The 15629-nt window shown below is 40.0% G+C and overlaps 1 protein-coding gene across 4 annotated transcripts in view; it reads right to left on the bottom strand.

Moving 5' to 3' along the window:
- The window catches only part of TFDP2 (transcription factor Dp-2), a 57199-nt gene that overhangs the window by 28889 nt on the left and 12681 nt on the right, over positions 1-15629 (bottom strand). For 3 of the 4 annotated variants that reach the window (XM_039556724.1, XM_039556723.1, XM_039556725.1), the window contains exons 3-4: positions 10552-10618; positions 1077-1180 (exon numbers count right to left, since the gene is read on the bottom strand). In XM_039556724.1, the coding sequence (XP_039412658.1) occupies positions 1077-1180; positions 10552-10618 (171 nt within the window). The remainder of the gene's footprint in view (positions 1-1076; positions 1181-10551; positions 10619-15629) is intronic. The other variant, XM_039556726.1, reaches the window with a different exon arrangement.

The raw sequence follows: 15629 nt of genomic DNA, 5'->3' as shown, positions 1-15629 counted from the left end.
TAAAAGAATAAATAATAAAACAAAACAAAACAAAGAATAAAAATTGTGCATCTCACATCACACAGTAGCTTTTGCAACTTCTACCTGCTATAGAACCTAAACTGCAAGCAGGGCTCACTGAAACCAAAAGCAGGGCTTGAGAAGTCAGTCATAAGAGTAGGAATTGCATTAAGTGACTGTTCTCCCTGTTGTGGGCTATTTATTTCACTGCCAGGACACATCCTCAGCAGCAGAACTGTTCCAGTGCAGTGCCACAGGGCACAGGCAGTAGCAAGATGCGCATCAGCGCTGACGCACTGAGCTGTTCCTGGCAGGCAGCCCCTGGCCAGTGCTGGGGGCAGAGCTCTGTGAGCAGGGGGTACCATGGGGGTGGCTGTGATGTGTGTGCCCCTCTGCCCAGCTGGGACAACCCCCCTGAAGAACATCAGACACTGCTCATGTGAGAAAGACCCAACACCATTTTTATAAAACACATCAAATGGTTCTGTACTCATGCTAAGTGCTTGGCAAGGAGGTATCAGGTTACTAGAAACTGTTCACAGTATTGCCTATTTAGCTCTCTGGCCATCAGAAAACCCAAATTTTTTCTCATAACTAGATCCAAAATCCCTGGAACATCAATATACATATATAGTTACCATGGACAGGAAAAGAAAGTTTTAAGAAGAGTAGTTTCAACAAGTTTAGAATTTCTACCAACACATCAAAGACACTCCCTGACAATGCTGGAGATTTACTGGTGAGAACATGACTCAAAACATTCAAAGAGTATCAATAATGAGGAGTTTTTTCTTAATACACTTTTGAGTAATAGTTAAAATGTCAGCTGGTAAAGCTGTTTCAATTTCCACTCAAAGCCAGGAAGATAGGTACCCCCTAAGGGCACATACAAGAGCATTGTTGAGAGTGGCAGTTCTGGCATGCCAAGCCTGCTGTGCCCCCATGTCACCACCTCCATCCAGGTGGGGCACTTTGTGGCTGAGGCAGGAAGCAGCAAGTTCCTCTCATGTTCCTGTCTTACACCATCAGGAAGTCACAGCCAGTTACACAAGCATTACTGGGGTTGCAAAACTTACCATTTGGGGTCCAACATTCACATTGATTGGTCCCAAGGTTTTTGGCAAAATCTTAGTCGGAGAGTTGGTGCTGGAAACTGGCAATGCGATTACTGAAATATTACCTAAAAAGAGTGGTAAAGAGAGAGTTTTAAATTACTTCCTTAGCAACCTGTGAAAAACACTTTGGCAAATTCTCACACCACTTTAACACTTTGGAATCAGGTTAGCTTTGCTGTCTCATTTGCCGCAAACACACCCTCACGTAACAACCTCCAGACCTCTCAGCAGATGTCGCAAGGACACCTCACAAAACTACACCTTCACTATTTTACCTTTAAAATTACATGTATTTTATTTCCAGAAACAATTTATTCTTGCTTAAGACAAAGAGTGTACAGCCTGACATTCCTCAGCATTAGAAGTGAAAATTAATGGGAATACTTCTAATAGAAGTCAACATACAAATCCTAATTATAATCACATGTACAAAGTATGCATCCATAAACCTTCAAAGCCTTAACCATTCCTCATCTGACTGTCCCAGAGCATTCCACAGACATCACTGATGTAAGTCAACCACAGCCTGCCACCAGGCAGCCATTTGGACTTAATGTTTAAATCAAAACTGTTGCAGCACCTCCACTACTTCTTGAATATTCAATATTGTTGTGCACAAGCCTCTCAAAGCCCTGAGCACACTGGCTTATCCGCAGACACCATGGTGGCAGCAGCTCCTTTCTCTGTGACAGCTTCAAAGCAGGAGAGCTGGGAACTGATCAAACACCGGCCCCATTCCCTACACACAGCCTGATCCAGCACGGGGAGGGATGGGCGTCTGAGGCACAACCAAATATAAGGAAGAGCTGCCACTGCCTGGTAATCCAGAGTCAGCCTGGGTCTAGCTGGGGTCATGAGGACAAGGATTGGTTCCTGGAGAGCTACTAATGTTCTCTGGCACTACAGACAGCAGCTGAAGGCATCTGAGGTGACAGGTCCCTTCAGAGCAGCACGGAACCCAGCCCTCCTCCCACAGGAGCCAGCCATCATTCAGCTTAGCCCACATGACCCAAGCTGACTCAGAGGTGTTACACATCCCTGTTCCCCTGTCTTTTTTCATATCACCTGTTCACTTCCACTGCCCAATTTTCTTTTCTCACTTTGTCCTGAATCATGGTCTCTTTTTTTTTTCATTCAATTTTAGTATACCTATGTTTTCCATGAGGTAACTGAAAAATGTTAAATTCAACACAGTAACTTCTCTGCAACAGGAAGCAGAAGCAACACAACTGAGAGAAAAAGGATCTTATCTTCCATAGTTACAGCACAACAGTAGAAAAGACGTAGATATATGCAAAGTGTCACCTTTATAAGAAATATTCAACAGATATATGAGAACTACAAACAAACTGAGACTAGGATGTTCTAATGTTCTGTGTAAATTCTTTTGGCATCTGGAGTAATACTACTACTTAATATTAATTTTCCAAAAGGCAAATCTTTATCTGAAAACATCTTTGGAAGCAACTTGCATCTCTAGTCAATAAAATGAATAAATTATTCAGTCATGTAACCTACCTAGAACAACAAATATAAATCTCCCACACTTGCAAACCCACCCCCCCAGTAAATCCTTGCTCTGTTATGAAACATCTTTTGTAAGGTGGTGCCAGAGAGCACAAGACAGTAATTAATGATTTACATACACTGTGTTCCCATTTTGAGCCCAAAATAGTTCTCTCACTTGTCAGTTCTACTTTTGTGAGAGGATTTTGCCCAGGATTTCCCAAGTTGTGCCAGCATATTCCATCAAAACCTAGTCTCTCCCCTCATTCCAGACTGTTGCCATCAATGACGTGTCACTTCCCAGAACTGCTGTAGGAGTTTTCCTCTTTTCTGCTGCAACTGAAACTTTTGACCCTATTATCTCCAAGATCAGCTCTCATACTATTTTTCCTTGTCCCTTTTCTTACCAGGGAAAAGAAATAAATTACTTTCTCTGGTGCCTACAGCATAAGGTCACATGGCCAAGTGCAGTAAAATTGTGAAATGTCAGTCTTGGCTCCCAGCTATTTTACCACAGGGCTACACAAGAGAGTTGTCTCCAGCTACACTTCCCAGCCTGCAAGAGGCACTGGGCTGTCATGTTTCACAGTGCCAGAGTGGCCATGTGGGGCTCACAGCACTGGACAATGAGCACAGCAGCACAGCCAATGCACACAGCCACCACATCCATCACTGGGCACAGCTTGTTTCTTTCTCAGCATGCACTACACAGACTGGTATCCATGTGATCCATGTGATCCAGCTGCACCTGCAATAGCTTTGAACATTTGTATGGATGTACTTCCCTCACACACACAGGCAGACCCATGGCCAAAGCCACACAAACCCACCAGATTTACTGAGCAGTCCTGGAAAAGCCACTAATAAACCACTAATTAGCAGCTACTGCTGCACTGTGCCTTCAGTTAGACGGCTCCCTGGATAAAAGAACATGGGCACCTATGGGGCAACTTCAGTGAATACAAGGGTCATTCAAATGACTTGATTTTGATTTTAAAAAGACAGTTGCTTACATATGGTGTGTGTTTAAATGTCTTTTTGGCTAGAGTTACTGTCAATAAAAAAGATTTTCATCTTCTAATCCCTACACAAATCCCTCATTTGGCAGCAGTACTGTCAAAACAACCTTAAGAGTTGACCAAGTTTTCAAAGAAATGTTTCCCTGCCCTTGTTCTTACTTTTAAATTTCTTCATTAGCAAATATAAATATGTGAATGTGTAGATTTTAAAATATAGATAGGATTGAAAAGAACCAGTTTGTTTTTATGAGTGAGGTATTTCTTATCCACAATGGCCAGGAAGAAAGAAGAACCAAATTTTTCACAGTAAGAGGTTGTTCTATATGTTTGTCAGCAGCTGAAAAAATAGTAAACAGAAAGTTTTATCAATTATAAATAAAATATTCCTCCCTACCATTTTCTTTTTTTCAAAATAGCATCATGGTCCAGATACTCATTTGAATCTCAATTGCTTCAAATATTATTATTATATCATTATAGTATTATATCATTGTAGTATTATATTATTATATTTAGGAGGAAGTAGATGCCACAAAACATTCAACAGATTCAACTGAAAGCAGAAATATCATCAAAGTAACTATATATACTATCACAAAGCAACTGTAAAGGCTTTAAAAGTGACCAAATTCTAAATAAATGCCAAGTGTTAATAACACCCATCATTTGGGGACAAAAAAGATTACACTGATTTATGTCCCAGGGCACAAGAGCAGTGAGTACAGTGATAAGCTGAACACAATGAGACCCATCAGCCTTGAGTCACGGTAATCTCACTGCACGGATGGAAAAGGTCAGCACAGATGGATCAAACTCGAATGATTTGTATAATAATCCTCAATTCTTATATAATGTTTCTCAGCAGCACTTTCAAGGCACAAAGGAGGTCAGTGTCATTATTCCCATTTACCTATGGAAAACCAAGCACATGGGAAAGAAACTCACTTAAAACTCTCATCGAGAGGCTTTAACTGCAATACACAGAACGCCATCCCAAACTGAGCCTCCTTGGTACTGAAGCAAATTCAGAATAAAAATCTGCCAGTGGACATATATATCTTTCAAAACAAAAGCACTTTGCTTCTACATTAAATTATTTTTCCATCCTTCAGTCACCACTATTGTTGCTTCTCGGGGAGAAGAAACCAGTGTTGCTATTATTTCATACTTTAGAAAGCCATCGTCGCTACATAACTATTATTCTTCCTAGCATTTGTACAATAATTTTACTGGCACACACAAAGAAAAATTCAATTTAAATGATCTTCAACTTCAAGCAGTCACAGATAAAGTTATTCATGTTTATGTACATGTTTACTCACATGCTCACAAGACTCACTTTAAATCATTATGTGCCACCCTGAATAGCTTAATTTCACATAAACAACATGCACTCCTATACAAATATGAAGCTAAAGAGATTTTAGTGATTTCTTTGCCTGTATAACTAAATCTGTTAGGTCTGCAGCTTAGCTGCACAGATAATCAGAAACAATGTGAACTGGAGAATCTGTAGACTCTGTCACAGCCAGTTTGAAGGAGACCATGGCTGATAGGGAGCACAGCCCAACCAGCTGGAGTTACACACAAAACATACATCAACAAAAAAAGCCTTTGAATTTTCAAACAAAACACCAGGGAAGTGTTGGTAATTTGGATTTCATATTCAGAATTCTAAACAAATGTCCGCCTTTTTAAAGTGTCTCAGTGAACAGCCATTTTTAATAATACAGCCTATAGCTTGACAGTGATGGCAAAAACCGCAGTTCAGAGTTGCGAGATATCAGCAGTCCATTAGGATATTTTGCAATACCATATGTGATATGTCCTCAGGGTTCTCTATTACACTAAGATATTTACTGATCTCCAAGATCACTATTATAAAAGCATATAGAAAAACTGAATTTTTATCATGTTTTTAGTACACAAGTATTTTCTTGGTAAATTTTCTTCATTTGTTCATTGCACAAAATTACTGGGCTACAAACACAACTTTAAAAATTCCATAGCCTGTAGAAGCACATACATATCGAGAAATAGATGAAATCAGAGATCTGTAGAAAAGAAAAAAATAAAATGGGGCAGACAGTTTTTCAATGTACTTCAGGCTTACACTGAGTAGTACATATTCTGTCTTTTACTGTTCAGTTTGAGACAAATCTACAGGAGTTAAGAGCTTATGAATCTGAAATTACCAGGCATAGGCCTATGGATAACTGCTTCTGATGTCTTGGTCATTTTAGCAGATCTCTTCAAGCATACAATGAAGTACTTCTATTACAGCAGCCCTGTGCACTAAGTTTTTAAAATACCAGCCCTGTCAGGACTTAGTAAAAGATAGGTACTGTGTAATAAAAAGATGCATTGAAACAAAAGTTCATTGTGAAGTTGTATTAGAAGTGAAGATTTCCACCCAAAGCAAGCTCTCTGCAGCTATGATATGATTAATGGCTCCTTCCTCATGGAACCTGTTGCAAGATTGGTGCTCTATGGCTGGAGTCCCTTTTCCCTCCACAGCAGTAAACTTAGAACAACGTGTAAACTCACAGGAACTGGGGACACAGTAACAAAGAAGTATTAACTAAGGACAGCAGGATTCCTCAAAACCATTGTGTGAGTCTACACTACACATTTTAAGATAAGAATCCTGTGCCTAAGGCCCCAGCAGCAGAAGATGTGCCCAGTCCCACTTGCCCTAGGGCAGCCTCCTCTTGCCCCGTGCACAGGTGTGCCCTGGCATCCATGCTGGTATCCCGAGATACCACCAGGCTGTTCCATCCAGCCATCCCCACTCTGCTGTGCAGCTACGGCAGCAGTGCCCGCAGACTGCAGGGGCTGATGACGACTCATTGACCACTAACATGAGTTTTCAAGTGATATCTGATGCAAAGCTTGATTTTATCACAGAATTTCACACCCAGGCAATTCCAACAGATCAGGGAGTCTTGGGACTCTCTAAGCTGCCAGGGAGCCCTGAAAGCTGCACATATCCCTGTGCATGGGGGTGGTTTTATGGGGCAGGGGATAACGCAGACACGCCCTCTGCTTGGAATCACCAGAAAAACTGTTTCATTTTCCGTTTTTGTAATAGATATGAACCGGATTACTGAGCATGTAACTTAGTGACTGGGAATGTCTCCCAACAGATTAACTTTTAAATCCTCCCAGTTACACCTGCAACTTTTTAACATGAACGCTTCATCATGTCTGGTTCAATTCAGCACAGCTTGCAACAATTACCCCAAACCCACAGTACAGCTGCCACTATTCTTCTCATTCACAAATCTAATTACACCAGCTTGAGGACTAACTTGAATTATTATAGTTAATCATTTTAACAGAATGAGCCAACTCCACAAAGGCATTTTGCCACAAAAGCCAGGATTTTGACTGAATGATGGATGCAGTTCCTATTAATCAACCTTACCGGGCACCAAAGTTCTGTTGACACCCAGGAGCACATAAGCCTTGTTAGCATGGATCCTCCCAGGAGTTTCTACCAACAGGCACAGTCCACGATGGAAAACTAGGAGAATACCTGGCACATTCATACAGATCTATCCCCAAGGCTACAAACAGTCATCTCTGTTCTCCAAAACTTGAGAGAAAGAATTTCTTTTCCATGCAGCAACCCAAGAATATTAATTTACTAAACAGTGAGAACCAGAGCCATTTTTTTCTGTCTGGGAGAATTAAAATGCAGCTCTCCTACAGGAATAATTTCAATCGCTAGTAATTTCAGGTAAGGAAATGAAGCACGGCCAGCCCAGCCAGCCACAGCTGAGCAATTTTGACTGTAACTGTAAGAATCTACTACGTCAAAGACTAGGTGAAAAGGACTTTCAGAAAGGAGATATCCTGACTGTGATGCATGGACTACTAAAATATTTTACTCAATTGTGGTCCTTGCACAAGCAGTCCCTGCCACTAGGTGAGTACCCTGGCCATCAGTCAAAAGCCATCTGCATGTGGCATTCCCTCTCAGATTGAAATGAGTATTCATTTCAAGCAGAAGAAACAAGCTCCAAATGGAGCAGCTTTTAGCCAAAAGAGCCTGTTACCTACGAGTTAAAGGTAACAAATGTAGGGAAGAGAATTGTCTGTTGAACTAGAATTGTTCACTAAACGAAGTGCTCTACTGAGCACTGTGAAATTTCTTCTAGGCACATGTAGGAAGAAAATCTAGTTCCCTTCAGAATTAGGCAGCAAGTCTTTTTATGAGGATTACAAATTTGGATGTATATGCTTTGATTCTACAATCATCACATTTAAAATATCAAATTCCTTAGTCAATTGGCATTGCATTTAGATACACTGGGTACTAGAAATGGTTTTTTTCCCCCTAGACATCATCTATGGAAGGAATAAAAACACAAATACTGAAAGTATTCTAAAAAGCCCGAATCAAAAAAAGCTGCAGCAAGAAGATGACAATATTCACTAACAAACACAGGAAACAAGCAATAATAAGAAAACTGAACTCCCAAATAAACCAAACAACCTGTCAACCTATTTAGAAACATTAATTCCGATTTAAAAATCAGCAAAAGTGACACAGCAGTACTCTAAGACTTACAGATCAGATTGCAATACCTAAGCAGTCTGTGAACATTAACTTCTCCTGTAGCAAAATAAACCAGGAAAACACCCAGAGGCTGTGTGTGGACCATAAAGGTAAAGGACACTAAAGGTAATGGTGGGAAAGACAAATGGAGCCTAATCACACAAACAGTGCAACGGCAGCAACAGAGTAACTCCCTCAGATGGTTCAGGGGAAAAACTTGTGGAGAAAGGAGATTTTGAAAATTGAGCCTGTGAATGGAAGAAAAGCAGAGAAAGCCATTTTGGTGTGTAAGGGTCAAGTGATCATCTACTTTGATTAGGCATTTTAAGTGAGACAAAGACAGAAAGTTTCCCCAACACAATGATTATCTCGTGGTGGTAAAGCTGTGGAAGGAGACTGCAGTATCTGTGTGAGTACAGAAACAGCAACAGCTGACTCTGTGTCTCAAGACACTCTCCTGCAGTTTGAAACAGCAGCCTCAAAGACCCAGGCTGCTGTTACCAGGCAAAGGGACAGGGCAGTGGCTTATCTAGAGCAGTCCAGCATTTTTCAAAATTAAACCCAGTAAACCTAGAATTTCCCAACAGATTTCACAGAAAAATAAATTATCAGGGTTCATTAATAAAAAGGAAGACATTTTGCAAGGAATTTTCTATGTGCTCAAGGTTCAGCACTGGAATCCGAAGTGTTCCATTAATGCAATACTGTTTGTGCTAGAGGCAAGTAACAAATAAACACACACCATAATTACCTTTTTGGAAAGAACAGAAAAATGCAATTTTTCTAAGCAAAAATTTCTAGAACTTGAAATCTGATGCTTTCAAGAAGGTTCTCATTAGAGCAAATGGTGTCTCTCCTTTGTTCTTGAACATATTATAAATCCATCATGCTTCAGTCTAAGAATACTATGAAGACACATTATAAATAGGCCCAGATATGTAGAAATAAATTGCCTTTATTTTTACTATAGCAAATTATTTAACTTAAATAATGGATTAAAAAAATACAAACTGCCTTCACTAGGAAGCTCACAAAGCCCTGTTAAGAGATAGTGGATCTGAATGCCTTTTTGGAGTTTCTTCCCCTCCCACCCATTAATTTCCAGAGTCCAACAGTGAACATGCCAAAAGAAATAAGTAAAGGATACTTTAGATTGAAAGTAAAAGACAGCTTAGATATTGGCTGTATCTATAACAGTTTCCCCAGCTTGTACAGAATATTTGATTCTCTAAGAGTAAGCCATTGTGAACAAGATGTTATATCTCAATAGAGATGTCAACAATTTTTAATTATACCTCAAGGTTAAAAAAAAAAATTAAATCATTAGATCGTAACATTTTATAAAATATACAAAAATGGAGGTAATAATGCATCCATTATCTCAGAAGCAAAATCTGATAAAGAGTGGGATATGGGTGATTGGGATATTCCTAACAGTAATGACCTATGCTTTATAAAGTTATTCAGTTATTTTCTGCACAAATCAATTGCTTGTTTCAGAAATTATTTGAAAATGGTGCACTTAGTCTTTTTCTCTAGCATCATGACACAATAATCACAAAGCAATGAAGCACAAAGTGCAATTATCTCACCAGTGTGCAATAAATAATTCTCAAAGGCCTACAATCAGTCTGTCATGTTCTGCAAAGTTTAGAGAACTAGGAAGATACTGTAGCTCCAGCCATTTTCTGTTTTGACTGTCTCATTTTTTCAGTCTCTTAGGTTTGATGGCATGAGCCAAAAATCATCCTTCCTGCTCTTACATGCATTGGGTTATTGCAGTGGATAACAGCAAATCAGTATTTACTTAGAAAGGTTGATTGAAATGTTTCCTGAATTGCAAATCCTCGAGTTTTCTAGTATAGATAAGGGGTTTATTTTACTGGAACACCATAGCTGTTACGACTGATCATAAATTTTTTTTCAGTCAAAAGTGACTAATCTTGAAGTGCTAAGACAAAACAGGATAGGACAAAATATAATTATTATTGTAAATTGTGCAGAACATTTAAAAGTATGACAACATGCTTAACCTTCTCTGTCATTTTGACTACAACAAAGTCAGGGAACTTTAAGGGTGGGGTATAAATCAGGAAATTCAGCATATTATTCACTATCAAGGAATGAAAAAAAGGGCTTATTTTATTCTCTTATTATTTTTACTGCACCTTTTTTTCCCCTCTGAAAATCTGAAGACCTTCCCATCTTTGCATGTCAGTAATAAACAACTACCAGTGGAGATGTATGAAATACATTGTAAACATTTTAATTCTGAGTATCCCAAGTGTGAATCAACCATATCCAGTGAAATAAGTCATAAGGTATGTATCAAATAGAATTCTCTTACCTTTTGTTGGACTCTGGTTCTGATCTATAAATCCTTTCAAGTCTCCATTTGTGGAAGTCACACCAACCTGAACAAAACATTTTTGAAGTCTTAAAATATGACAAACCTTTCTATGTTTTCTAATATGCAACTAACAATATTATGAAAGCAACTTTCTGCATTATGAAACACCATAATCCCATGGACAGCAGAGTCTAACAAGAGCATGAGACTCAAGGCAAGATATCCAGGACTTTTACTGTGTATATATGAAGACAAACTCTACTTTTAACTAAGTTGTTACCTAAAATACACCCTGACCCAAGCAGCCCATTCTGGCTATTATGGTGTAAGGCACTGTCCCCTCCAAGTCAAAGGGAGCCGCTGCCACCAATAACACAACAGAAATCTGCCCATGTCCAGTTGCCTCAGTACTAAGCTGCACAGTCTACAGGTCTGAGATGTGACTGTTGATGCATTTTAAATACATTTCCTAGTGTTCAGATATGCTGATTTAATGAGGGTAAGTTACTGGAGACATGAAAAACTTAAATCTTATACAGAATAGTGCAACTCAGACTGTGGCGTGCACACAAAGCAAAGGAAGGTGTAGCTTGTATAAAAAAATACAAGATGACAGCTCCTGGACAAAGAAGGGAAGAGATGAAAAGTCCCTCATGTCCCAGCAGCTAACAGGGAATGGGCACAGCAACAGCAGTAATGGTAAGGCAGTTTGCAGTTTCAGCACTTCGTACTCACACCACCTTTGTTCAACAAAGCATCTTGTTCTGCTTCCAAGCTGTGATAAGCACTGAGGGACTGAGCCCCGTTGGAGCAGTAGGCAATTAAGCTAAATATTGCAAAACCTCTTTTTAAAATATTATAAAATTTGAGTACTTCTGTAAATCACTGAGACAAAGGGTTCCGGTATCCAAGTTAAAAGAAGACAATCATATGATGAAGGATCAAACATTTTGCTTTACTTTACAGATGTATGTAGCAATAATGGAACCTATGCTAGGGCCACTTTAAGAATTTTAATATACTCAACTTAGAGCATCATTTAATTTTAGGCCAATTAAACAGTAGTAACATAACTAAAATAAACTATGCAGGACAAAAGAATTCCAAATGTAAGCATTCAGTCTCTCAATTCTGATTAGAGGCCTTGGATTCAGCAAATAATTTTTGTAGGGGAAAATCCACACACAGCATCATGACAAACTCTTGAAAATACTTCTATTACGGTTTTTTCCCCATCAGGAGACACGTAAGAAGATCAACTGTTTCTGCAGTACTCTGATTGTAAAACACTGCCCAAACGAGCTCAGTTATGTGCTTCTATAAACAAGCCCTTGGAGATGCTCAGTACAGTTCCTCAGTTTATCTCAAGCATTGTCAGTATCAGACTTGATCTTTCCTGCCTTTCCTGGCACACCCAACTAGACTCTCCTACACTCTCAGACGCTTGGGCTGTTGTGGTGTATCCCCAGAGGCTGTGTCGAAAGAGAGGTGTCCCATTTTCCCTTCCATTCCCGGGCTGTCTCCCAGCAGGTGGCAGCGGTGCAGCAGCGATGCAGCGGGGCTGGGGAGCGCCCGAGCGAGAACGCCCGGATTGGAGCAGGGCGAAGGGAGGAAGACATGAAAGCAAACGCAAAACGTCTCCTAGCACGGCTTGGTAGCAGATCCACACAGAAAAGAGCAGCATTCTAGGATCCCTCCTCCCGGGTGCTTGGGCACAAGGAAAGCTCGTGTGGTAAGGGCCCACTGTGGTTCCTTACACTGAAGATGTATTCTCAAGGAGATGTTTAACCGAGAGGTTGGTGAGGTTAGTAATTGCACAGTGTAAAGCACTGCAAGGCCATTCCAGCACCCAGCCAAGGGGAGGGAAGAGGCAGCACTGCTGGATCACACCACAACACACAAACAACAGTGTCAGCTTCTCCCCAGGACCCCTGCCTGCCTCTGCAGCAACTAGAACAACACAAATGGGAGAAATTTTAAATTCAGAGAAAGAACAGGGGTCCACAGGGATGAAGATCAAGTTAGTTTACAGGCCTCAACTCATTCCAAGAGAATGGATAAGAATTACAAAGAACATCTTCCAAGACAGCACTGAAATTTGTTCACAGTTAAACATTCAGCTCTAGATTTACAACCGTACATTTCCCTATTGAGTCAGATCAGTGTTTTACTCAAACACTAAAGACGATGTACATATGCAGTGACAGAATGAAAATTCTAACTTTTACGTTTAACTCTTGAAAGATTTAGAAGGAAATGCAACAAAGTACTTGAGGGGGTTTTTTTTGTGTGTATGTCATACTTCAGTGATCCAAATGACACAAAATTGCAAAATTTCAGTTTGCACAGAAATACATTCTTTTCATTACAATGGTCCTAGCAGCACATTTATAAAGAGTAGCACTTTTCTCAATTTTATAATCTTTGTATCTAAGTTTAGAAGAGCTTGACAACCAACTTGAATTTCATGAGAACTTAAGTGAGAAATGTGGCAGATCTAAAGGAATTTGTTTCCCTTGCAGAAGAATGATCCCAACTAAGCCCTCAGAAGCAGCAATGTGTGATGCAACATTACGATACTGCAGCACAAGACCTTTGTAGGATTCCATCTCAGTCCTCAAGAGATCCCAGGCCATGTTGTTATCTGAGACAGACCACCCACTGCTTTTGGGAATCTTGTACCGTAACAACTGCTAAACTGAAACCAGCAAACAATCCTATGCTTAACTGGTATCATTTGTTACTTTTTGTTCTGCTCGTGTGATATTTCTGCTTTTTAACACTGGCCCAGAGTGTCTGGATTACTCAGCATGGCAGGAGCTGGACTGCTGCGTCTGTCCATCTGCAGCACAAGGAATCCAGCCATGACAGAAGATGAAGAAAGGATTTGGCAGGCCTTTGCATACTCCTAACTATCTTTGAGGTTTGTTTGCCTTTCCTATTAGGTGACTAAGCTTCCAAACAGGGTGAGGGGAAAGAAGAAAAAGAGTCACAATCAGAGTCTTGGATGGGGCCAACTGCCATGAGCAGCTCTTGTAGCTTGCCAGCCTTCTCTACTGCTCGGCTGGGCAAATCTCTGTGACCAACCTCAGCAGTTAAACTTTCTTCCATGCTGACATGTGAAAGGAGAACTATTGCAGCCATTTAACTGCCCTGACCTATGGCAAGACAGCCACCCTTTGAGAAGCAGTGACAAATAACTTCACAATCAAAACTAACAGTCTCATTCAAAAAATCTGCTTAAGTCATGTTAATCATTTGTTTGAGTACTGAAACTAAAAATTTGTTTGGGTAAACTAAACTAAAAATAAGTTTACGATGAGAATTTGCTCATTTTTTTCTCCATTTGTTAGTACTGTTTTGGTGTCTTCTTACCTGAAGGACAGATGGGAAAGGAGATACAAAACAGGCAAGAAAAACACATTTTATCATATAAGCAAAGAATGAAATAACCCAACTCGACAGGGTGATTTGAATTACATCTGGGTACAATGTATATGGTAAGCACATGAACACCTCTTTCCCAAGAGAATATGTAACTTTTATTCAACATTTTATTATTCATAGCTTCTTTGGTTGGATTAGTTTTCTAAAGAAGGTCAAATTACCCATAAACAATATTCCACAAGCAGATACCAGAAAGGGTCCTGCATTTAAAGAAAATGAGCAGTGAGCCCAGCCTGGATAATTTTCCTACCACACACTCAAAAAGTCAGGAAGGAAAAACAGCGATGGGGAACGTTATTCCTCTTGCATACACATTCAATCTACATCCTGGCACGTGCTTGGAGCACAAGCTTCCTTGGGCAGAAGGTTGTTCAACACAGCTTCTTGCAAGATGAAAAGCCTTTTCAGCCATAGCTGCACGTGCCTGTGATGCAGCAGGAGCACAGACGTGCCCAGCTGAGGGGCAGTGATTTCAGAACGCAGACATGGCAGCTTCCTGCTGTGCACATTTGACAGAAGATATGTGCCCTTCAAGAGTTTCCTGGAAGATGCCCAAATTCCAGTAGTTTAAAGTTTTCTTTACTTGATCCTTCAACATATAGGAAAAAAGATGGAAATACTCTCACAAGAAAAGCTGTCTCCCTCAACTCACTCTGCAGATCACTAAACCATTTCTGACACTGTAAAACACTACCTTACATTGAAACAGGTTTTGACCTGCAGAAACCCCCAGATATATACAGAAACTAAACCCTGCAACTCTGCAAATTCAGAAGCATTATGGCCTTCTAACAGCATCAGGAAACACCAGGGCTGACACTATTGCCCTGAGTGTGCAATTCTGCGTAACCAAGGTTGGGAAAACCCAAAGAAGTGCTACCAATAAGGACAGAAAGCATATGACCCCCACATGAACAGGTAAACATGAAAACTGAGTCCTACATTCATCTGCACCACAGTAGCTGATTTTTATTACAATAAACCCGTACTTATTAGGTATCTGACTAGGTTTGCATGAGTTTGATATGCAAAATTTCAAAGCACGCATACCAATAAAATATTTCTTCTCTAAAGTAACCACAGCATTGAAGTAAACAACAAAATCATATTTCTATATTCAGCACAAGAGTAGGTTACCCAGACTGAATCTCACAACTGTCCTCAGAGATCTTCAAAACCCAAAGCCCTGATGGAGCTCTGAACAAAGCACCAAGCAACTGGGTTCCAGTGTCAGAGCTTTGCACAAAGCACCAGAGTAGATGGCCTCCTGAAATCCCTTCCAACCCATGCCACTCTATGACTATTACACAACACTTCAGGGATTTTACTGGGATTGGTATTTATCCTTTGACTGCATCGAACAAAAGGTCAAAGCCACAAATGACCTGGATTTGTGCAGCTGTCCCTGTACATCAGTAGAATTGCTTATTTGTACTAGAGTTGAATATGACCTATGAAATAATAAGCAAAGGGCTTTGAATATACACATCAATTTATTTTGTGTCTTGGTAAGCTTGAATCAAAAAGTGAGATATAAGACACCTCGAAGCCTGGAACTACACACCAAATGAAGCTATTAATAAAGCAAACAGAAATTTCCAACACTCGAGAATTAATTTAACCAAACT

Source organism: Corvus cornix, chromosome 9 (genome assembly GCF_000738735.6).
Source record: "Corvus cornix cornix isolate S_Up_H32 chromosome 9, ASM73873v5, whole genome shotgun sequence".
In the NCBI taxonomy this organism is placed as follows: domain Eukaryota; kingdom Metazoa; phylum Chordata; class Aves; order Passeriformes; family Corvidae; genus Corvus; species Corvus cornix.
This window is presented reverse-complemented; position numbering and strand designations above follow the sequence as displayed.